Source organism: Rhinolophus ferrumequinum, chromosome 24, assembly GCF_004115265.2.
Source record: "Rhinolophus ferrumequinum isolate MPI-CBG mRhiFer1 chromosome 24, mRhiFer1_v1.p, whole genome shotgun sequence".
Classification (NCBI taxonomy): domain Eukaryota; kingdom Metazoa; phylum Chordata; class Mammalia; order Chiroptera; family Rhinolophidae; genus Rhinolophus; species Rhinolophus ferrumequinum.
Window position 1 is genome coordinate 30,297,071 of NC_046307.1, and position 25,633 is coordinate 30,322,703.

Sequence of the window (25,633 nt, forward strand, 5' to 3'; positions counted from 1 at the left end):
TCAAAGATTTGGGGGTGTGTCCAGCCTGGGTAGGAATCCGAGTTCTTTCACTCTCACAGGCAAGGTTCTTATTCTTTCTGATCTTGAGTTTCTTCTATTTTCAAGAATATGTTAGAGATTAAATATTAAATTTGCAAAGTACTTAGCATAATGTCTTCAGCAGATATATGTTGAATGTTAAATGAATAAGCACTTTATGTTTATCATGTTTTCATAATTGAAGCCAAGTTCTTAATCATCCTTACTAAAAAATATCTAACCTAAGGAAACAGTTAGTAATTGCTGTTAAGTTTTAGATATCACAATAGAATTTGTGATATATATGCTGAAAATTCTAGTAATGATAACTAACAATAGCAACAATAGTACTCACTGCTTACATACCACTTACCATGTATCTTGTACTGCGCTAAGGATGTCTTATGGGTTATCTTTACAACAGGCCTTTGAAGGCTGTGCAGTTATATCTCTGCTTTACAGATAAGAAATCTGAGAGTCAGATCAATTAAGTAGCTGTACAGTCAAATATCTAATACGTGATGAGTCGGAGCTCAAATTCAAGTCTGCCCAACAGCAGGTTCCAAGTTCCCAAGATTTTTGTTGCTTTTCACAAAAGCCTTCACTCTACAATTTAACTCACACTAATAGATACAAAAAGTTCTGAGCCCAATGAATCCACACACATATATCCTTTTAAGTTTTATTTATATTTCTTAGTTCAAGAATTACACACTAGCCAACATTATTATATATGTACATGCTGAAACTGAATGTCATACGTTTAAATTCAAGAAAATAATTCTTATGGGCTACTCATCTATAATCCTCATATGTTACTATCTCATGTATCCCAGAGATTTTAGTAGTCCTGTTTTTAGAAAAAACATGAAAATAAATGCAATGATATCCACTTGTGTTTTGCACTTTCTAGCCATTGGAAAAATGTGCATTATGTGCATAATAAGAAAGGCTACAAGGTAATTAGTAAGGCTGATTATCACTACATTGTGAAGAAACTAGAATCACTTTTTATAAAAGGACAAATCAGAACTGTGCAGGGACAATATTCACAACAGAACTATTTAAACACCCATGCAAATAAAAATTTTAAAAAAGTGATGGAATTTAAATTATTTGCAATCTTGTTTGAATTAATAATGTTGAAAGTGACTGACCATGGTTTAACTCAAATTATTGACCTGCAAAGGGAAAGATACAAGCTGAGAGAAGTGTCAACTTGCTTCAGATGGAACAAGGACATACATGGGCATCGATTAGTAAACATGTGACAGGACAGAGACATTTGCTTGTGAAAGTTAAAAAACACCAAGTTTTGTTTTTCATCAGTTTGGATCATATTTACCTTTATCACAAAAGAATTTCTCAAAGCAAATTAAAATCTAACGTCAGAATTTCGCATATATCTACAGAAATGTTTTACTTCAGTTTCCAAATAACGAATATTAAGAGTGCTGCTGCTTTTATTTACTTTTTCTTACATGATTTCTTTAGGGTAGTATCTTAATTAGCATTATATTGGCTCTTTACTATTTTTTACAGTTTTCTTAGTGTATTTGGAAAATGTTTTTTAAACCTTTGGTGTGAAGCAGTGTCTTTTTTTTTATTTTTTATTTTCCCTCATTTTTCTCTTTTTTTCTTTCCTTTTTTGTTTTTTAATACTTCTGGAGTCTTTGGTTGAAAGGAAGAATACTATCTAAGGACAAAACTGCTACTATTTAAAAAAAAAAGTCTTCTAGTATGTATTGTGTATAACAAATTTCTGGAGCAGGTATGAATAATCAGCATTTTTATTTCCTGTAGTGCCATCCATATAAACTTTTACTCTTTGAAAACTGAGATTTAAGTTACAACCTTTGGTTTCTTGAACTCTGACACATAAAAAAACTCTTTCGAGTTATCAATCATTTTTGCTTTCCCCATTGCCATTTCTAAGGCTATCTCTTCGTTGTTACATTCGCTACATAAACACTATGTGTTTCCCATACAGGAGACAAGAGTAGGAGTGAGTGAACAGGCAAGGGGAAGAGTATGTGTGGTTGAATGTGCGTGTGCGTGTGAGTGTGTGTGTGTGTGTGTGTGTGTGTGTGTGTGTGTGTGAGAGAGAGAGAGAGAGAGAGAGAGAGAGAGAGAGAGAAACAGGAAATTGAAACCCTTCTGTCTGGGATTCCAAACCATTTATGCAAAATGATGTTTAAATTACTCTGTTGGGGCACTGCAGTAACTGTACTTAGTAAAAAATAAACAAAAATTAAGAAAAAAACTAAACAATTATTTGTATCTACTGACTATTCATTTACAGCATGTTTAATTATTTACATAATATTATAACACATCAACTTAAGCCATAAACAGAATTAGCACATTGCCTTACCATAAAATACAAATTAGAAGTTAAAAATATTTAAGAAATCTGTTTCAATATTTACATACGCTCAGTGAAAGTCATGGCTGCTCACATTACATGGACTCTGTACACTTAGCAAAATGGCGTGATTGCTACAGTTGAGAGTATTTGCCCTAACCAACATGGTGGGGTTTAGCTATTTTTTTTTTCCTCCTCCTAGAAGGATTTTTTAAAAACATTTTCTGTTTTCTTAAGACATTTTTATTCTTAAATCACCAATGGACAACATTATTTGTTTCCTTGAAAGAGAGAGCAAGTTGACAAGCGATCTGAGAACTAGTTAATTGCCGATGTTCTGAGGTACAGTAGTATGATAGTGTCAAACTGTGCGATGGTTTGTGGGAACTGCAGGTATTGATTTGCTGATAGAGAAATGCTCGGTACCCTGTATCACTTGTTTTAACATTGAATTTGTTGGTGGCCAAATTAAAAATATGCATACACTGGCTTAATGAAGGAAAGAAAACATATTAGCTTATTCCTCGTTTTCCCACATATGAATGCATACATATGTATGTATGTTTATATGGATCTATATATACACATATATACATGTACATTGTTGTCATACCTCTTGTTTGTTGATATTTTGGCTGTTTTTGTTGGTGAATACGAAATTAATGAAAAAGTGGAACACAGTTATCTATAGAAAATGAAAATTGTCTTAGTTGTCAATTCAATGCAGGTCTTGTTTAAAATAAACACGATTCATTTTCCCATTATGCTTTCCACTGAACTTTGTCTGTGTTTTGTGCTTTTTGAAGCTAACAGTTTTTTTTTTGTGTGTGTTCCTAATGCTAGAATGTAAAGTATTTTGGTTCTTAAACCATTATTATTATTTATTATTATTATTATTTTTAACTTAGCACTGCTTTTGAAGAAATGAGAAGAGAAAAGGTCTAGATGGCACTGCTTAAGTCTTTTCCCGTTGGTGAATTGCAGTGGAAAGAACTGTAACATTCCCTATGCAAACACATGATTATGTTGCATGAGTTTTCAATTCTGAAAATGCATTTCATACCTACTAGCAGTCATGTACTATATATATACAGATTGAGAGCAAATATTTCATTTAGGCTGTGCATTTTAGAGTCACAATTTGCCTATGAATTTCACAAAGATGAAAAACACCTTAATTGCTGGCTATCTGGCTGTTTCATAATAAAAAGAAAAAGTATATGCATATGTATAAACTGATAGTACTACCACATCAGAATTTCCAGAACACACTTTTGTGGTCCTTAAATTTAACCATTGGATAGCAAGCTGACTGGTCTTCGTAGAGTTATGAGATCTAGCACCCTCCCCAACCCTCCCCCAATTTGGTGACTACAATTCAACCCCAGTAAAAATGTAGTTTAATAACACATTCTATATCTATTGTTACCTCTGGGCAGGATGATCAATTGTTTCTACCTACGTGGTTATTGAATGCTGATATACGGATTTTGCTCTAGGGCATTTGTTCTAAGGTCCCATCTTTTCTCCTTTTCCTAGTTTCTCATCACTGGGAGCAGAAATGAATCCCTGGTTATATGCTTTTGACACTCATGCTGCTAAGTTTCTTCTTTCCTCTTTGATCTAGATTACTCTGTTGATGTCTCTGAATATCAAAATTTTAAATGACAATATCAAGGATTTTTATGGCTTTTGCGATAATTGCAAATAAGAGCCCACTTCTAGAGTTGGGCTCTGAGTTGTCTCTAGAAAAACCTTTCCAGAATGGCGTTTTGGAGTTGTGCACCTGAGGTATTGATATGCTCCTTCCTGATATATGCTAAGCAAACTTTAACCCCTGGAGACAAAGGGCAGGAACTTTTATTAGTGTGATGCCCCAAAATGATTGCCCAGGAGAAAGTGTGACCCTGGTGAAACTTGAAGAATCTCCACTCTGAGCCTATAGGCAGAAACTTGTTTGGATTCTGCCCCAAGATCATACTCAGAGGTGTTCAAGTGTATAATAAAAGAAGGGCCACCGTTCCCTGTGCTGGTGGGGGAGAAAAATATCAACTGATCTTGAGGCAAATTTACAAAGTTAAGTGCTAATCTTTTTTTTCTTTTCTCTTGGATACTTGGACTAGAAGGTCAGCATGGCTCTATCATATTCCAAACTGCTGAATCATTAGGGGAAGAAAACATAACATTTTATCCACCGGCAGATACTGGGCTATGCACAATTAGGAATATTACTCTGAAAGGAAATGATTTTTGTTTTTTTAAACAGAAATAGCGAAGTCATCCTCCAAGAAAAAGTTCAATCAAATCAAACTTGAAGGAAAATTTAGCAATTCACTATTTTCTTCAAGAAAAGCAAAATACGAACCTTACACTGACAGAAATAAATTAGCTTATTCTCCTTCCTGTACAAATAGGAAATGTGTGTGTCCAATTCGTATAGCAAGAAGCACAATGACATAATTTAAAAATTGAATAACAACTATACATCGTGCCTACCTGATGATCGGTTAGCTATTTTTCTGCAGTATCAACTGAGGTTCATAACCTTCATCATGATAATGTGGCTTTGTTGGTTTCCTATTTTCCCACTCATTTTCATATTTTCCTTGATTAGGGAGATTGCAACATATATAACGAAAGCACCCTTTTGAAAAAAACTCAAACCTAACAAACCCACCAATTAACTTGTGCACATAATCTTTGAAGTAGTGTTTGCTATGTAAAATACAAGGATGAACTTCTTTGCACATAAGGAGACAGAGAGTTCGCTCAATCTCTCTGAAGCCTTACTTTGTCTCTTAAGAATATAATCAGAATTTCAGAAGCAAGAAAAACTGGAAAGGATCATTAATCCTTTAAAGAAACGAACAAATCCTTTTGAAATTCCCTATTAAAATCAGACAGAAACTTAGAGGGAAATGTTGCAGAGACAGCTGACACTGTGGTAGAAAAGCAACCTGCTTGCTTGCTTTTGTCTGTGCTCTGTATTAGCATATTTAAATGACTTCCAATCTTACTTACCTCTATGGTAATTCTCATTCGGCTAACTTTTCTCTTTTATGGTTGTCTTTTAATTACATAAAATATACAAATCTCTGAAGGTATGCTGTCAAAAGTTTGTGGGATTGGAAAAAGAAGTTTCGTTCTACCTTTTGCCAATGAACACAATATGTATAGACCAGATGCTGTGTGGGGCTGATAAGGGCCTTGATGCTTGCTTGCTTTAATTTTGTTACAACAGTTATTTCTGGATTTTCCACTCTGCTCTGGGCTGTTAACTCTTCTTTTAACCATCTAGGAAATAGTTTTTTAGAAAAATTTCTTTGGCCCCCATACATAGTAACTTTTAGAAGTCTCCTGGTCTCTAAATGTCAAAATGGAAGATGTCACAGTTGATACCCTGTGCTCAAGCAAGCTGAAACAGGCCAGGTTGGTTTCCTGAGTCTGTCTTGACTCCCCCTACCTTGTTTGAACTACCCGAGAACCTTCTAGAATCCAGTGGGAATTATCTTCCCATGGCACCGTTATCACCTTAATAAGACAGGTACAGACCATCTTCCATAAGCCTGTTCACATGACATTGAGGATAATGTTTTCTAAGCATGGTGCCATCTCAACAGCATGCCAACCTTAGGAATGAAGATGGAAGTATCTGGATATGATCACTTCTCAGCAAAATGACTGACAGTGCTATCGAGCCTTCTAGGAATATCTTCTAGGTAACTCCCCTCTGTGTAGGCTGCAGACTAAGCAGATAAAGTGGAACACTCAGACTCAATCTTGTCAGCATGTGTACAAATCACTTGCACTCTAACTGGAAAACCACAAGGACTTCAGTGTATTCATTACTTAGCAGAAGCAACCCAAATGGTATGAAATGGACCACAGGATAGGCCAGCAACTAAGGTATTTTAGCATCACTTTTGTCCTGGATTGATGTGTTCTCCAAGTCCTACGTCAGGCTGTACAACTGGTTTGAGGAGGAATCTAGTCCTTGCTTCCCGTGAGAGGCTATGTTTTAGTTCACATAGTAAAGCCAATAGACGATGTTGAAGAAGGAAAAAACCACTGGGAAGAATATGCGGGACCACCGATCTATGGCATTCACATCAGTCAAGTCGGGGATGGTGATTTTCAGTTGGGAGGCACGTCTTCGCAGGCGGCTTTTCTTTTGTGCCACGTGTCGTTCCAGGGCATTTCGGCCAAAACTATGCCTGGGCAACCCAGGTTTGCGATACTGGATGCTGGAGGCATCGTAAGCCAGCATGGTGCTCCGGGGGTCTCCCAGTCCCATCACAGCTTCAGATGTGGCCATTTCATTTTTTATCTCGAGAGTGCTCAGTAAAATGTTCTCATGGGGGTCCATCTGCAAGGGAGAAGAATCAAATACGACAATCAACACAGCCTTACTGGTGTTTGTTATTCAAGGGCGCTATGACGTAGACGTTTGGTAGTACAGTTGACCCTTGAACGACATGAGCTTGAACTGCCTGGGTCCACTTATACATGGATTTTTCTCCATAAATACTTGTACTGTTTTCAATCTGAGGTTGAGAATCCATGGAGGTGAAGGGCCAACTGCATGCGTCGATCGGCACCATTTTGTATAGGGGCTTTGAGCATCTGCAGATTTTGGTATCCACAGGGGGTCCTGGAACTAATCCCCCACAGACATGGAGGGACACCTTAAGTTTTTGGGGAGTCAAAAGTTAGACACAGATTTTCAACTGTGTAGGGATTGGTGCCCTTAACCCCCATGTTGTTCATGGGTCCACTTGTATTTATCACAGTAGTTAAGAGAACAGGCTTTGTTATTGGTTACAGTCGCTAAATTTAAATTGTGACTCTGCCACCATAAGCTACGCGAGTTTCTGTTTCTTCATCTTTTAAATGGATTTAATAATCCAACCCTACAAGATTGCTATAATGATGTTATAGACTGTTGCCAGTATAACTTTCATTATTTCTACTTAGGACATGCAGGGAAATAGAAGCCATGCTACCATTTAAAAAATTTACAGTCTTGATACTAATACATAAGAAAACCAAACTGTACTAGTATAAAATAGTATTAGGGGATTAAGTACTGAACTGTACTCCCAATAGGGGCCTAATTACAGATGAAGTAATTATAAAGCCAGAACTAAAAATAGAGGGTAACATTTATTAAGCACTTGCTGTCTATGCCAGAAACATTTTTATATAACTTCATTTAATTGATGCTTCTTAACATCAACAGTTACAAGATGTCACCTTAAATTCGTAGTATCAATATATACAGGGTGAAGGAAGAGTTTTGGACAATATACATGCAGGCAACATGTGATCTGTCAAAACACAACAGAACTCAGAACAATAAGGAACTTGAAAATGACAGCTGGACTGACGGTGGGTGATGGAGCGGTGAGTGGGTGAGGGACAAACTTGAGAGAGAAGGAAAGGAGGCAGGATTGGAGAAGAAAAGAGTCAGCCACAGTTGGCTGTACTGAGTTGAATTCTGGCCCAGGGAGGAGAATTAAGGTGGCTGTGCAGACAGGGTGATCCTTTTCTCTCTTGGGTGATTTCTTCTTGGCAAAGCTAAAAGTAAAGGGTGAATACTGACAGCATAATTCCCAAATATTAAATGATTTATAGCTTTTTTTTTTTTAAGAAGAGAAGATTTGTGTGTCTTATTTGTAAGAGGCCTCAATTGCTATTGATAATAAAACCTAGCCACAACATGTTATTATTACTAACAAGGTATATTTATTTTGGTGGAGAATCAGAATATACCAATTTCCAGTAAAATTTTTGAAATTACAGTACAAAGGAAAAGTGGCCAATGATAGGTACCGATGATATATGGGAGCAAGGGATATAAGTAAACACTTAATTGGAAGATGTACTGGTCTGAGCTTCATGAATTATGCAGAAGGCAAAACGAATGTTGCTAAGATTATATACTATCAATTAGCTTTCAAATGTGGCTTAATGACTCTGAATTATAAATTCAAATCTGAAATCTTGTGAGAAATGGAAGCTATAAAACTTGCTGGGACATAATAATTGACCAATTAATCTCTGCCCACTGATCAGACATTCTGTATGTTTGGTTTATGGTAGCATTTGGTTTATGGTAGCATCTTAATGGGAATGTTAAACAAACACATTCTTAAGAATAAGTTAAAAAGTTTATAAGACTTGGAGATTAAACCCTGTCAATGTTGAAATGCTTCTGCAAGGAAGGGCCATGCAATGGCCTTCATGATGGGTTCAATGGCCCTAGGGAAGGATAGGAATACTTAAAGGTACATACTATGTGCCAGTGCTTTGCAGAAACTATCTCACTGAATGCTCACAACCATATTTGAAAAGAGTTTTGTTTTCCTAGGTTATAAGTGAAGGCATTCAGCAAATATCCCAAAGTCACATAGTTACTAAACTCAAACCTTGATCATGAGACCAAAGCTTGGGGGAGAAGAGTGGGGCTTTCCGACATTCAAGGAGAGTGAAGCTGATAGAAAGCTGATAGAAACTCTACCGCACCTTGTTATTTCAGATCGTATGCTTACTTTCTGTTCTCTGGGTTGTTAACTGTTACTTTGCCTACCTAAGAAATAGCCGTTTAACAAAAATTTCTTTGGCAACTATGCATGATTATGTTTGGGATTAGGATATTTGCTTTTCTACTGAGCAACTGTAGTAAGAACAGTCATGAATATGCAACAGACTTGACTGAGGTAAAAACATTAACCAATAATAACAATTGTAATAAAAATAATAGAAGCCATGCATTATTATTAAGGGAAAGTTGTTTTAAGTTTAGGTCAAATGATCCTTGGATAATCTAATTTTGGTGAGTTTCTGTTCCATTATCTATGAAATTCAAAATCTGTCAGATGAGATAATTCCTGAAGCTGTATTATTCATTTATTTTTTTTAATTCACAAATTAAAAAAAATGTATTGAAAAGCACTCTGTGTCTGGCACTGTGCCAAGTACCATGGGTACTCTAAGAGTCTCCAGAAAGAATACTGGATTTGGAGTCAAAAGAATGGAGTTCTGGCTCCTCTGTTTGTCTGCTGATCTTGGAGAAATGATTTAATCCCCCTGAATCTAGGTTTCTTGAACTGTTAAGAATAGCGTTAGGGGAGATTAACTGAGAGGGGATACGTGGGAAAACTTGGGAAATGAAAGCAGTAAGTAAGTTGATTGCTATGACATGCTATGAATATAGTCGAGTAACACAAGTTCCAGTGAGGTGGGAAAACATAGCCCACAGCTATGCCTGAAAGCAAAGTAAGCATGGTGCCCTTGCAGAGTATTGGGAATAGATATGTGTCAGGAGCTTTCTCTGTAGTGGACACAGGCTGAAGTGGGAGCCGGTGGTGGTGGGAGAGGGGTATTCAACATCTGCTTCAGTGTATGAAGTACTCCTGGATGTCTGTCATATTACATTAGAATACTTCAACCTCAAAATATGATTACTTGTGTGGTCTTCATTAAGGGCATTCATAGTCAAGGAATTAACCTTAAAAACAAGCACTGTTTTTCCAGAAATGTTTTACCGCTAACCACGGAGCTGTGGAGTCAAAAGGAGTAACGTACAACCATCTCCATTTTTCTTTCTTTTCCAATTAACAGCCTGTAGAAAGCCTTCATATGCCAACCTTATTCACTTGCCTCCCAAAGACCAGTGAACTCCCGCCCCTGACACTTCACCACAGTGTCCATTTACCCCTTCTGCTTTGAGATCACCCGTTCCGAGTTCTTTTGGAGGTCTGCAACAGTGGCTCAATCAGCACTGGGAACTGTGTCTCTGGTGAGAAATGGGGATGTCAGAAATGGGGATGTATAAGGTGCAGTGTTTCCGGGTTCTGATTCTGGACTCAGACAATCCAGTTTTGATTCTGGGTTGAACTACTCACTAGCTTGGGAAAATCATTCAGACTCTGAGTTGAGTTTGCTTATATGTAAAGTGGGGGAAATACCAGTACCACTCTCCTAAGGTTGTTTGAGAGAATTATATAAGATAGCACAACTTAGCCCAGCTGTGCACATAGTAAGCACTCAAAAAAAATCATAACTGATCTTGTCATAGAAAACAATAAGTAATCCTTAAATAATACCTTTGCTTTTGTACTGCCTTTTTTATTTTTAAAGCCATGGACTGTGCAAACAAACCAGAGCTTTGAATCCTTCATATTATTGGATTTTACTTTGGTTAATGGCTTCTGTAAAGTGCTAACATAGTGGTTAGAACATAGTACACACTATTTTTTGTTATAATACCTAAATAAATTTATAATATAATATATTAAACATAATAAGTCTCGACTGAGTTACTTCTGAGTGCTGAGGTGAGACTAGTAGAAGCTGCTCTTCATTTCATAATGGAGAGGAAATACCAGATTCATAGGTTCACAGAGGCCACCAGCATCATTCTGACCACAGCGAAAAGACAGCCTTAGGCCTGAGGTCAAGAGGGAGACACCTCCAGGGATGGTGTTCAGAGCACTTTGTCACTCTACCATAATACTCATCATTCCTACCTCTTGTTTAGTATGTCTGTCCCACCACACTATATTTCTCAGTAAGGGCAGAAACAAGGTCCTTCTCGTTCACTGCTGTGTTTCCAAGCTCGTGGTATGACACCCGGCACATAGCAGTGGCTCAAGAAATGCTGATTGGATGGAATCAATTTTTTTTGTGACCTTTGGTAACTCACTTAACCTCTTCGTTAGTCATCAATAAGATGAGTTTCATTTGGCAATTTCAGCTTCTAGTCTGAAGATTGAAACTGCGTGGGACTACGTCTTGAGTTCCTTTCCGACTCTGAGGCTTCTCTGCCTCTATTTATGCAGGTCTCTTGCCAGAGAAGCAAGCCCAGGTGCCTGAGACCTGGAACCAGCATTTCCCATGGTGCCCTGGACCACTTACATGACAGATGTCTCCTTCTTACCCCAGAGAAGGGAGATTATTGAGTACAACTAGAAGCCAGGACTAAGCATTTTCCATACTGACCTCTTTCAATTACCCCAGGAGCCCTATGGATCTCATGCCCAGAAAACAAGGCCCAGGGAAGTTACGAGACTTAATGCAAGTTCACACAGGGAATAAGGCGGGGCAGGAATTAGCAAGTGAACTCTGTCCCTGTGCCATGTTGAGGTACAGCAGCAACCCCACCCCCTGCAGCATTCTACAGCTCGCTAAAGAAGACCCTCTCAGTGCATGGTAGGGGCAGTCATCTCCTCAATGAGAGGTGGATAAAAGTGTCTGTATTTAAATACGTCACTGAGGATGAGAGCTAATGCAAAGTTCTGTTGACTGCAACATTTTCAAATCCGTCGAGTAGGCATCTATGGTTTGACAGTTCATCAGCCTCACTAGTGACAATTTCTGCCTGGGAACCACTACTTCGTCACCCTCGGTTTCAGTGCACCCAGTGTGGCTGTAAGCCAATCAGAGCAACCCTGACACAGAGATTGGCTCAGTGACGGGCATAAGACCTTTATGGAGACAACAGCATGTCATGAGCCTGCAGAGAGGCGCGCACCAGAGTGAAGACTCTCAAACTGTGCCACTGGATCTGCACCTAGAACTTTGTGGCTCGGAATCTACTGAGTCTGCCGGAGATACTTCAAGTTCAAGAGGAGACACTAACTTGAAAAGGAGCCAACGTAGGGAGAAAGAGAATCCAGGACTTGATGACACTGTATCTTTATCTGGATATGACTGATTTGCTGATGCTACTAAGCAAGATAATACATCCTTTCCTTCCCTCCCTCTCTCATCTCTCTTCCCTCTTTTCGTCTTCTCTCTTCTCTTTCCCTCCCTCCCACCTCTTCCCCCACCCAGTCTTCCCCCTCCCTTAAGCCAGCACACATTGGGTTTTCTGTTACATGAGACCTAAGGAAGCCTAATGGAGATATAATTCATCTCATGTAAGAGTCTCAACAACCCTGTAATATAGGTAGGGCACGAAAGGCATGAGAGCTGTTTCACCTATAATAAAAATTTTTCATAACTCAAATTGAAACTAAGGAAATCCGTTACAGTAATATAATATTCAGTATGAAGACTGTGCTGGGTTTCAATCCTTCTGGCTGGGACCGAAAGCACCTAGCCGCTGCTAGGTTTGAGTAGCTGGCTGTTCAACAGGCTGCACTTCCTTTTGTTCCCTTGTTGTATTTATTGTTCTTTTCCCTTCGGTGGATTTGAATTGTGTTGGAAGCAAAGGTCAAGGGCAAAGGAAAAGCGAAGACTAACAGGCTTTTTAATGTTTCAGAAAGTAAAAGGGGAAAGCCTTCAGAAGTTTAGCTTGTAATGGGAACCTACCCTTAGAGTTGATTTATTTTTCATATCTTTCATCGTTTAAATAAAAGAAAAATACGACTTTTTTATTATGAATGGAGAATTGAATGGCAATTATCCTTCCTGCCGCCCCACTCCCCTTTGAAATAGGGTGGTTTTTGATATAAGTTTTTTTGTAGGATGTACCTACTGTATTATAGCAGGACAACCTGTATTCTTATTTTACAGGCCAGGGAAATAAAGTGAGGTAATTAAAATCTTACTACTACTAATTAGTAGACCAGTATAACAATTGTGGGCTGTTGATGATGAGCTCAGTGCCGTAACAGTCCATGCTGTCTCCGGCCTGGCTCTAAATCAACAAAGCATGTCTGACTCAGGTAGTGGCTTGTAGAGTAGAATAGTCTACTTCAGTGGTTCCCAAACCTGGGTAGGCATCAGAATCCCCTGGAAGCCCTGATAAAACACACATCTCTCGGTGCCCCTCTCAAGTTCCTGAGTCAGGAAGTCTGGGATGCTGCTCAAGAATCTGTGTTTCTTAAGTTCACGTGTGAGGCTGGGCTGCTGGGCTGGGGTTCACCCTTGGAAAACTATTGCCCTACTGGACCACAGCTGAAGGACATGACTTCACATAAAGAGGCAGCAGAGGCCTTGAGAAACAATGAGAAAGCTGAAGGCTCTGACCATAGTCCCCATACTGCCAAGCTGAAATGCAGTTTTCATAGACAGAGAACATATACAACTTCAATTTATTGTTTACTAGAGACAGGCATTGTATTAAAGCCTTTACACAACTACAATATTTAATCTTGACAATAACCCTGTGAGGGTGTTAATTATTAATATTCTCATTTTTTAAATATGAGGAAATTGAGAATTCGAGACAGTGAATTGCCCAGAGTTGCACAATTAGTAAGTAGAGCAGCTGGCACTTGATCTGTTTGTTCCAAGTTTCCTGCATCTAATGACCAAGCCATGTCATTAAATATCAAGAGCCATTACTCAGTTATGAGTTCTGTCTTGGAATGCCTTCTCTGTATCAGGCTGTATCTAGGCGATGACAGTTGAGAATGGAAGGAATAGGAATTGTCACATGAATTTAGCTAATCTTTGAGATTGGGTCTCCACATCAACCTTTTCAGACTTGCCCAAGTAGATTTTGTAACTATCTTTTTCTCCAGTGGGGCAGCGGAGACACAGGAGAAAACACTAAACTGCCCTGTTTTGATTAGAACATTAATAAGAGAGTTTCTCTTTAATCAGAAAGACCATGTAGCAATCTCTAATGCCTTGGAAAACATATAAAAATACTTATCAAATTTTCCTATCTTTGGCAATTTCACAAGAGACAGAAGAAATCAAAAATAAATGAAAGAAAACAGAAGAAAGAGACTAGTGAATAAACCGTCATTCTTGTAGATAAATTGCCTTTGCAAGGAGCTATGTTGCAGGCCTTGCTTTAGTCCAAGGGTCTACACTAGCTGCTTTGTAGAGAGGACTTTTACTCACAGTGTCTGGTTCAGACAACACGGCTTTTGGGAGAGGTCTCCTCAGCAGGCCACTGCCAACAAAGAAAGTCTCCTGTTTCTGACTCAACAATCCACTCTTGAAATTATGTTTTACCTGGAGTGATTGTGCCTATTAATCAAGAACTCAATGCCGAAAATTGGGGAAACAGACTGATTTATTTGCACCAGTATTCCGGAGCCCCGTACAAATGAGCTTCAGTGAATGAGGGCAGTTTGCACACCAATGCATCAGCTCTTCTACTCGCATTGGGTAGATGGATGGCCTTCTATGCTGACTTGAGTTATTTTCCAGACCAACCCATGCGCTGAAGGGGCTAACCATGACAAATTGACGTCATACACTTGGATTAAGAGGTTTTCTTGTCCTTCTTTCCATTCCCCATTCCAACATTTTTCCCAATAAGAAAAGAAACCTGCTTGACTAACAGAGTTCCATCTTGCCTAAAAGATACTGCACTCAACAGCGAAGAGTGAGCCTTATTTTTATATGATAATTCGTTAATTCCAGGTGTGGTTTCCGGGGTGCGGCTTCCTTTCCGGCACCTTTCTCAGTGACAGGTGTATGCTCTGGCGGGATGCCCTTATCTTACAGTCACATATGGGGACACAAATCACACCCAGCAACATCACATGCTTAGCTTGGGAAGGGAGAATGGGGCTATTTTAAATTCCAGTTCACCATTCATATTGTCAAGAGAAGAGAAATTGTAGAAATCCATGAAATCCTAACTCTGCAATTTCCAATTCCTGTGACTAGTGTGTGGGTAGGAGATCTTGTTTTATCTTCTATGAAATGACATTGTGACCTGAGTAAATTGAAATGCTAAGGCTCCGAACTGTTAACCACCCGGGATTACTCAAAGCACCCTTTCCAAAGGAAAAACACTCTGAAACTGCCCAGCATGCACTCAGTATGCTGAGAGGTGAGAGGAAGTTCACCCAACTAGAACACAAAATGGAAATTCTAGGAGAGCAAGAGAAGACCAGCACTGACTTTTCGAATGACTCCACCAAAGCAAATGGAGAAATAGTAACGAAATATGGCATTTAGATGTGGACTGCAAATACAGGAGACTACTGCTGAAATACCCAGGTAGTTACAGGAGGGTGGTCATTTTTAATAAAAACTAGGAAAAAAGGGAGGAGGGGCCGAGATTATTTTTACTGTCTTTTTTGCTTCTACTGTGCTAATATAAAGTGTCTGAAATGTCACAACCATATCATGAGGATGGAGTCAATACTGTATTTGTAAACAGCCCTTCCCATCAAAATACAGGAGTTCAGAGGTAGCTAGGAGCTAATTAAGTGGTAAAATGATAATTTAAATTTATGATTGCAGATTTCAAACCTTCAACTCTTTCTACTGAATATTTTCACTGTGGGGTGAAATACCTATGAAGGAGACACGAGTGGCACTCAGATATGAACAACCTGGTTGGTGTTTTGATTTTCAACTTTTTAATTCTCATGGGTAGGTCATGTTAGTACATATCTCAAGGGTTACTACGCAACCCTTAGCAAAACAGTTCCTTATTAAGGATTCAAATGAATGAATTCTTTCTTATGGGTCAGCAACCTGTGTGACCCTATTTTTTAGTCATTACCAGGTGAAAAAGATTCTGCTTCAGACACACACACACACAAATCCATCTGGCCAAGTGGGTGATTCAGACAAGCTTAGTGAGGTTTTCAGCTGTTGTTGGGGTGATAGTGAAGTTTTTAGAAGAAGTAAGAAGTAGACCTCTTAGGGTTTTCCTCTCCAAAGGACCCCAGCAGGTAAGACTTTTGTTAAGGCTATGATTAATATAGGATCAGCAGTGAGAAGACATTTGACAAGGGTGAGCCGTCCAGTGAACTGATGCTCCTGCTTTTTGGTCCTTCCCATACGGGCCCCTGAGCCTTTCAAGACCCACAATGAGAGTAGAAAGAACGACTTCAGAGATGAGAACTGGTTCTAACCCTGGCGTACCCTCGGCCTCAGTGTTCATCTAGAGAATCTAGGTGGATTTAGGGAAGTCTTTGCTCACTCCCTCCACCACCTTAAATCTCTTGCTCTGACCTCAGGGAACCCTGTGTACCTCATGACGGCAAACAAATGGGCAGTAACTGTATCTTGCTGCTTATGTATCCCTAACGCGGACGACTACAGTTGGTATGAAGTAGTATTCAAAATAAAAAATGTAATTACAGCATAGAGAATATAGTAGACAACACTGTGATAGCGTGGTACGGTTTTACACAGTTGCTGGACTTACCGTGGTGATCACTTCTCTAGGTACATAAATGTTGAATAACTACTATGCACACTTGAAACTAATATAACATGATATTGTATGCTAACTCTATTTGTAATGAAAGTCTTTAAAAAACTTGCTTACTTGAATTACTGAGAGTGTTACAGGATTACTTGATCTGAACAAGCTATGGAGATCATATAAAAGCGTGGAACAGATGTAGTAATGGAAAATAAAAAGTTAGCCCTGAAATGAATTAGACTAAAAAAATACAGGCCTGCCTGAAGGACATACAAATTCACATTTTTAAATATCACTAACAGTGGTTAAAATCACTAAGCTTGATGCATCAAATTTCTTTTAGATTTAATTTGGAAAAAGTTTGCCTTTCAGTTCCATTTAATCTATAATTACCAATTGCTTTCTTTAAAAAATGTATGGGATAACACAGGAATGATGGATAAAGAAAATTCACCTGAAAAAAAAATCCTGTAGTCTTGGAGCTCCCTTGTAAACTGCAATGCTGATCCAGTACTAGCATTTGTTTTCCCCACTGGGAGGGGCCTCGCTATAGCAAATTCTGCAGTATCTCTCTGTGCTTGAACTTTGTAAGTAATCTTCCTAATTTTTTTGTGCCTTAATATCTTCCATTCCTTTTACTCTCACAGAATCAAATGCACTTCTCTTGGAAAAATAATTCCTTTCTATGAATGTGTTAACTTATGTGAATTCATTAAGAATGCTATATAACTACAAATCACTGATTTTTTATAAATAATATTTGGATTGCAATAGAACGATGAATGTTAAATTTGGGGGAAAGGAGAATATATTCAAATTTCGGTATTTAATAATAATAATAAAGTACAATTAATAAAATATATGCTAAATTGACTCATTTCTTTTGAAAACTCAGTTTTGGTTTCATTTTCTTAATTTAATAAAGTACAAGCTAGAAGTTTCAATTAAAGTTTAAAGTCAGGAGTCATTTTAATTGTATGGGTAAAAAATAAGAGATTGGGATCATACTGAAACCCCCATGAAAGAGAAAAAGTGAAGGTAACTATATTTACAACCTATTAATTTTATGGACATTTCTTTTATCCAAAGAAGGACTCACTTTAAATTAATACAGACCCTTAGGACGTGTGCAATGGAGCCAGGTTTTAAAATGAGCTTTCCTAAGCCCAAAGTTCTATTTTGACAAATTTCAGAGCGATAGATGTGAGAATCTGCCTACCCAATTCTGATAACTTAAAGAAGTTTTAACACCTGCGGGCTTAAATCCTGAGGGATGAGGTTTGTTCTCATTCAATTTTGATCTGAATTATTGACTCAAGTTCAGGCTGGAGAGACATGATTGATCTAATCTTTTTATTAGCTGGTTCATGCAATTCAAAGCACTATGAGCAATGACTTGCTAAAGATTTGTATGCACATCATGTAATTAGTAATTCACAATTTCTGAATTCATTTTTAAACAGTACCATAGAGGACATTTGTTTTGGTTTCTTTTCCCAGGGCTGGAAACATTCAAGTGTTTCCAACGTGCAGGGGTAGAGGGAGGCGAAGAATGGTGACCATTAGCAGAAGACAAGATCTAATTTTCCCCTGTGGCTTACACATATTGTCAGTGCACATGGCTAAGAGCGAAGGAAAGGGGTGGCTTTTCCCTCCACATATCCCGCCTCTTCATAATCTTCCAAAGCCCAGGATAGTGAGTAATGAATGTGCCACATCAGGTCAAATTTCAAGACCCAATTGACGGGCATTGACTGACTTAAAGGTTGCGGCCCAAATCCTCCCAGGTCATTGGGAGACTCATGGTTTCCTATTGGTCCTGGGTTTTGAAACGGATCCTAACCTTGTCCCATAAACTAAGGAGGATGGGTTTGAGCATATGGAACCACCCATTGCCTCAGTTCTGGGTCAGAGGCGAATTATAATCTGATTCTACCTTTCAGCTAAAGGCTAGGAGACCAAGGTTTGGTTTCTGTCTTCCTTCGGCAAAGTACTAACATTTTAATGCATCTAAAAATCTGACAATTCTAGGAGATACTGACTTGACTAGAGAATTTCTCAGTCCATTGACTTCAAAAAAACCCTATCTAGAATGTAATCAGGTCCACTCATAGGTATCTGAGACACTCCTTTCCCAGAATCTTACCCACTGCCGCCTACTGCTTTTTTTTTAGTTTGACTAAGAAGCCAGAAAGCTGACGGAATGCAGACCATATAGGCAGGACTCCCATGAACACGTAACAAAAAGGTAATAGGAAGAAGCAGCATATTCAACTCCACAGAGATGCAGGGAACACAGCCAATGACCTTGGTTTCTATGGACTCAGAGTTTGGTTTGGTTCTTGAGTGGTGGGGGCATGAAGGTGGTACTCAAATGGGTCTCCTGAAGAGAGGTAGGCTGGATGGGAAGGGTACGTGGATTAGCATAAATGAGTGACTCCGTAAGTGGGAGTTCAGACATGTTGGGTACTAACTAGCACTGGGTCTAGGAGCTGTGCTTAAAAAAATGCACTGGTGAAAGCTGAATTAACAGTAATTATAAAAAAACGATATAGTCAAAATAACAAAGTGTATATAATCAGTCCTCCATATTCTTGGGTTCTACACCCACATACTCAACCAACCACAGATTGAAAATATTTGGGGAAAAAAAAAACCCAAAACAAAATGTTATGTTGTTGCTGACATGTACTATGTAGTTAGGCTTATGATGGATGTATATATTATTATTCCCTAAAAAAATATAGTATAGCAACTATTTAATTAGCATTGATATATTAGGTATCATAAGTAATCTAGAGATGATTTAAAGTATGAGGGAAGTTGTACATAGATTATCTACAAACACTATGCCATTTTATACAAGTGACTTGAGCATCTGCAAATTTTGGTGTCCAAGGAAGGGGGGTCCTAGAACCAGTTCCCCTCGAATACCAAGAGAAGACTGTACTTATAAGCATGTACCCATTGTATACAACAAAGACAAAATAACTGATGCTATGGGCAGTGATTATAACAAATATACATGGCAAATAATTAATTACAACAGAAGGAGTTGTAAGCTCCAGACAATTTCTTAATAGAACATTATTGATACTGAATAACATGTCCCTGTTTAAATAGGACCAATGAATTTGTAACATTTTCTTCATCGGATAATTGGAAGTAGGAGGACCCCTATTTGTCCTTCCTTACTCTTATACATCTTGTATCTTTTAGACCTCAATTCAAAAATTCCTTCCACTGGTGGGTACCCATGATTCTCCTTCACTACATTAGGTCCCTGATATGCTCTCCTAGTAATGTAGACACTTTCCTCACTGCCCGTTTCATTTATAATGATGTATATTTCTACAGGTATTTGTTTAAGGTGTATCTTCCCTTGGGGACGTGGGCTCAATGAGGGCAAGGAGTCAGTTTGAAAGGGACTCAAGAAGTAGCTCCTGGCTCAGCAGGTAATACCATTAGTCAGTATCTAGAGGACATGTCTGCTCTATTCCAGGCACAGCTATAAGCACTCTGCATGAATTACTCCATCGATTCCTCATCACAATCCTTTGGGGTAGGGCTCTGCTTAATTCTGAGTTAATAGCCGAGCAAGCTGAGACTCTGAGAAATTAAGTCACTTGCCGAAAGTAACACAAGGAACCTGAGTAAAATGAGGGATCTGAGATTTGAACCCAGACAGTTTTATTTCAGAGTCATCACACTTAGGATTGATGGTATATTAGGACCTATTATATGTCACCTTGAAAGAGTGAAATTCCCTACTGTTCTGAGGGGAAGACGTTTAAGAAATATAAACATGCAGCATGCAACTCAAGGAACAGTGACAAGAACACAGGCAGGCCAGTGATCAGAGCTTGAGCACAGAAGGGGAGGACAAAGGCAGCCCTGGGCCTTCATCAGGGCAGGGTCAAAGGCACACACACCTATCAGGCCTGGGGAAAGGAAGAGGGAAAGCAGAAGGGAGACCTCTACGAGTAAGTGCCAAGTTACACAGCTGGACACATCTCATTTTCTCCCCCGGGATCTTTCCTGCTAACTTGGCTTGACTGCATTTTTAGGAAGAGTCACTTTGTGAAATAAGAGGTTAGAGTTTAAAATAGGCTACCACCGTATCTAAAGCCTTTACTTCTAGACTGCAGGAATTCTCAGGGTGAACCTATAAGCATCCATCTTCCTTTGGGCTGAGGCCATAGTGGGCTCTGAAGACAGGTTAACAGCAGACAGGGTGAAAGGCAAGGTCACTAAGCTTTATGATCTTGGGAAAGATACTGAAACTTTCTGAGCCTCAGTTTTCTCAACTGTAAAACTGGTATAGTGGTATCTGCCTTATTGGGTAGAGGTGAGGATTAAATAACTCATATAAAGCACCTAAAAGAGTGCCCTATATGATAAACTCAAGGAACAGTTACTTTTGTTATTATAGAAGCAAGCAGGTGGAGGAGCTGAACTTGTCCTGTGTCATGATCAGGAGAGGTTTGGGATGCTAAACCAGTTCCCAACTTAAACTGCTGTGGAAGTGGTGACAGAGGGTGACACAGCAGGTACTCAACCACTCTTTGGGAAACAAATGAATGCATCAACACAGATGTGTTTCTCTTTGCTACAGCCATTCGGCAAAAAACGTCCTATATGTTTTAGGCTGTGTGACTCTTCTAGTTTCAGTCCCCCAGGAAAGTGTTTAAAGCTGAGACCTCATTATTCACATGCATAAGAAAAGAGGTTGTGAATAATGTTTCTTCCTGATGCTTCGTTTGGGAACCTTGTTTTGTTCTTTATCCTTACCGTGCGCAGAGGCCAAGAGGTAACTCAAAATGTCTCTCTTTGTTACTTGCCAACAGGATGAGTTAAAGTGTGGGAATGGAGAGTGTGCACCCAACAACAAAACTACGTTTTCAGATTTATTTCTGGCTTCACTTATGGGCACTGGGTCATTCTCCAAATTAAATGCATTTATAAAGAAAGTTTCACTATAATGATAATGACAACATGAAGTCACGTTTTGTAGACAATCTTTGCACAGCAGAATTTTAAATTTCAGTGTACATAAGAACATCTATATAGCTAAGTCTTGACGACATGAGTTTTGGAATCAGCTTTGAATTCTAGCTTCTCTACTTATTAGCTGTGTGACCTTGGGAAAGTTCCATAGCTTAGCTGAGCCTCAGTTTTCCTCATCTTGGAAACGAAGCCACATTATATGAAAGCTTATTTTAAGATTGAAATAAGTTATTTTAGGATCCTACCACCACGTCTGGCATACAATTAGGTACGTAACCAAAGGTAACCATTGCTATCATAGGTACTAATTTATATAAGTAGGTAGGCTAATTCTTTCTATTTTCCAGTTAGCCCCTTGTAGCTGTAGTGGATGTTGTAGTTGAATCTATCCCACCCATTGTAACAGCAGTAGAGACCGACTCTTGTTCCAGGTGGGAACTGACTGCTAGTCTTGGTATTTCTCCTCCCCTTGCTACAGATTGATTTAAGGGTAGGAGACCTAAGTCAACTGAGTCAATTAAAAGACAGGAAAGGTTTGCTGGAAGCCTTTGGATTAAAAAAATAAAAACAAAAAAACCCCAAGAAACAAAATCCCCATCTCGCCTTCTGGGCATGAATGAGGACCCTGGATCCTTATTGCTACTGGCAGCCATCTCATTCCAGAACAAGATATCACTGACAAGATTTTGGCTCACTTGCTCCCCTTCCACACCCATGCCTCAATGCATGCTTTGCACAGGCCACATACATTAAAGGTGGGTGGAAAATCAGAAGGATGTCATTAATACAATTCAAAATAGTAATACTCAATTGTTTCGGATGAAAGTCAACCTAGGACAGTGGTAGATCATGTATAATTCATAATTATAAAATATTTTTTTCTTTTCAAAATCAATAGTCTTGTGAGAAAAGTTTAATGTCATCCTACAGCAATTTTAATACTAATAAAAAAATGTCCTCCATTTATTTAAGTCACTTATGTTTTGTCAAAGGGCTTTCATATATTTTATCTCATTGCCTCCTAGAACATCAGAGTGAATTTGAAAGACCCTGAGGGCGTAGACTTCCTCATCTCCTGGATAACAAAACTTAGGCCCTGAGAAATTCTTTTCCCAGAGTTGCAGGACTTTTCAGAGGCTGACCGAGGGTGAGTTTCCTAGCTTCTTGAATCCAAATTGGACTCTGTGGCTGGTTCTACCATTTTACAGAATTGAGGACATTTTAAATGTTTCACATGCAATCTGTGATTAAAATGTACAAGTCAGAAAGAGAAATCTAGGTTTACGTTACAGCTTTAGTTAGTTCCAGCTCTACCACTAACTAGCTTATACAACCCTGAGCAGACAAACTGCTGATATTTCTGGATTTCAGGTTTTGCATGTAAAAATGAGATACCACAAGAAAAAAAAATTGTAACTATGTATGGTGATGGATGTTAACTGGACTTATTGTGGTGATCATTTTGCAATAGATATTAACATTAAAACATTACATTGCGCACCTTAAACTAATGTAATGTTACCTCAAAAATAAATAAAACAAAACCAAGGAACTAAAAATGTTGTAAAAAGTGCAACTACAAATAAGAAGTGTTAATTAAAGAAAAAGAGAGATCATTTTTTGAGGTGAGGTTTCCTGTTCTTAAGCTTGTGATTTGCACTGCGAATTGAGCAGCTAGTCTGAGCCAACTACAGAATCCTCTGTGTAGCCTTAAGGCGGCCAGCACTAGTCAGTCAGGGTTCATATTTAAAGTACACCTCATGTGTGGTCCCTGGGTGAGGCCCTTGCTATTCAGTGTGGTCCGCGGGTCAGCGTCTTTGGCATCACCAGGAACTTGGTTAGAAATGCCGACTCTTGAGCCTCACCCTAGAGCCACAGAATAAGCATCTGCCTGTTAACAAGATACCCAGGCAGCTTTTATGCACACTGAAGGTTGAGAAGCACTGGTTTCAATGATCTCTTAAACTGCTAAAAGTCAGTGACTAGAATTTTTGTTTTAATGGAATTTTCTAAGAACCTTGGGTGGCTCTCCAAACCAAACAGAATCTTCCTCCTCTATACAGTAAACAGGGGGAGGAGTTAATTGGTGAGGTTTTCTGTGCTTCTTCCCCTATAGAATGCTGAATTAATCACAACCAAGGTACCAACTAAGCCCTGGGGGGAGACTGAGCCGGAAAGGGAACGATCAAATCCACCTCTACCAGGGATCCCTTGTGCAGCTGCGGTCTGATGGCTTCTGTGCGTTTAGCCAATTACACGGTGAATTACCCAAGTGAGGATATGCCAAAGGCACCATCCACGCTCACAGCCCAACTCTCGTTAGGAGAACTGCTGTTACTCTGACAAAGCCTTGTCAAACATCTGTCCGTTCCGTTTTAACACTAAATGACCCTCAGCTCCGAGATCTGCGATGATGGCACACAATAAAAAATGTGACTATACTTTCCTAAGGATAGGCTGCAGGTTGAGTTAGGAAAACAGGAAAACGGTGAATTTGGGAAGGTAGGAAAGAACATCAAACCCAACTGCCAGTCTGATGCTAAGGCTCTGCATAAAAAAGTGAAAACTCTCAAAACAAAACCAAAAATAACCCCGTGGATTCAAATCCCAGGTTTGCCACTTATTAGCTGTGGGACTGAATATGTTACTTCTCTCTGGGCCTCAGCTTTTGTCATCAGTAAAATTTCAGAGGCTTATAAGAATATCTAGTAAATTAGCAAGCTTCATAAACATCAGAATCATTTGAGGGATTTGCTAAAATTTAAATACAGGAGGGTAGCAGCAGGGATGGGACATTTGCCACTCACCAGAACGGCTTTCTGTTTACTATCACTTCTCGGAGTGCTTTATTGGAACAATGCAAGGGACTGAGGAAAGATGCAGGCCTAATTATTGTGTACCGCCAAGTTGAGGAACGAAATGCAATGTTGCACAAGGGGCAGGTTACGCCCCCAAACTGGAGTCTTTGTTATTTAATGGCTATGTGTCCTTCGACTAGTCACTCCCGCTCTCTGGGGTTCAGTTTCTTCATTTATAAAATGAGAGGATCCTTAAATGTTTTTGAAGGGTTAAGATACTGTTGTTCTATTTTGGCCATGTACAACCTGGCTGGGCAGAAGAGCTGCTTGCTTCCTTTTTTGAGACGAAAGCTTTTCCTAAACATGCATTTGAAGGGAACATCTCCGGCCTCTGAAACTCAGCAGCATGTATCATCTGTACCATAAACTATTCAGTCTGATTATCTCATACAATTTAAGAGAATATTACAGGGACAGTGAACCATTCCATCAGATGGAGAGGGACCTGCTACTGAATTTAGAAACAAATCTTAATAGGAAAAGTCAGAGTTGTGCCCTTGTGATCTCTTTCATGGTAGCCGTCATCCATTTTAGATGGTAACCGTTCATCTAATGCATACGACCTGACGAGAACTTTCCTTGTACTGCCTCCTGCAATCATTAACACCATATGCTGAGGGTGGAACTGTGAGCCCCATTTTAAAAATGAGGAAACTGAGGCTCAGAGAGCTGTTCCCATGATCACTTAGGTAATGAGTGACAGTCACGGGGCTTGAACTCAGGGTTGTCTCAAATCCAGAATCAAGTAGGACTGATTACCCTACGTCTGCCTCTGTCCTTTAACTACTGTGCTTTTCTCCAGGAGCTATGATTTGATCAACACTTTCTTAATGATCACGCCATTGGGGGTGTTCCTTGCAAATGTGTGTCGTTTGTGAGGCAAGTCTAACGTTATCCTTTAGCGGCTAAGAGGAGGGAAAAGAATGCAAAGGAAAGACTCTTTCTTACAGGAATGCAGCCCATGTCTTTGGCTTCAGGGGGCCAACATTCTCAACTGCTGAACTAAAGGACCCAATGGATCCCAATCCCTCCCAGGCTGAGGAAATCTGCAATGCTCTGTAAAGCTGCTGTATTTACTGCTGAGGGCTCCTAGCTGCAGGGCACTCTCAGGATGATGGCACCTGGGGTTGGCAGGTTTGCCCTTCACGACTGACTCAGAGATGCTTACTCCCCTGTGGGGAGTCACAGCAGGTGTCCTCAGTGGAGGACGCCTGCTGTGGTGTCCTTGAAGCCCATGCAAATTCCAGAAATTTTTCTGTAGCAGAAGCTAGAAGGTGTTGAGAGGCAAAGAGACAGCTTGTTTATTGC

At 39.2% G+C, this 25,633-nt stretch overlaps 1 protein-coding gene across 3 annotated transcripts in view; it reads right to left on the reverse strand.

Annotated features, from left to right (window-relative positions):
• Positions 1–693: 693 nt before the first annotated feature.
• Positions 694–25,633, reverse strand: part of GABRB2 (gamma-aminobutyric acid type A receptor subunit beta2) — a 210,023-nt gene continuing 185,083 nt past the window's right edge. For all 3 annotated transcript variants that reach the window (XM_033096468.1, XM_033096466.1, XM_033096467.1), the window contains one exon: positions 694–6,749. In XM_033096468.1, the coding sequence (XP_032952359.1) occupies positions 6,402–6,749 (348 nt within the window). In that variant the 3' untranslated portion in view covers positions 694–6,401. The remainder of the gene's footprint in view (positions 6,750–25,633) is intronic.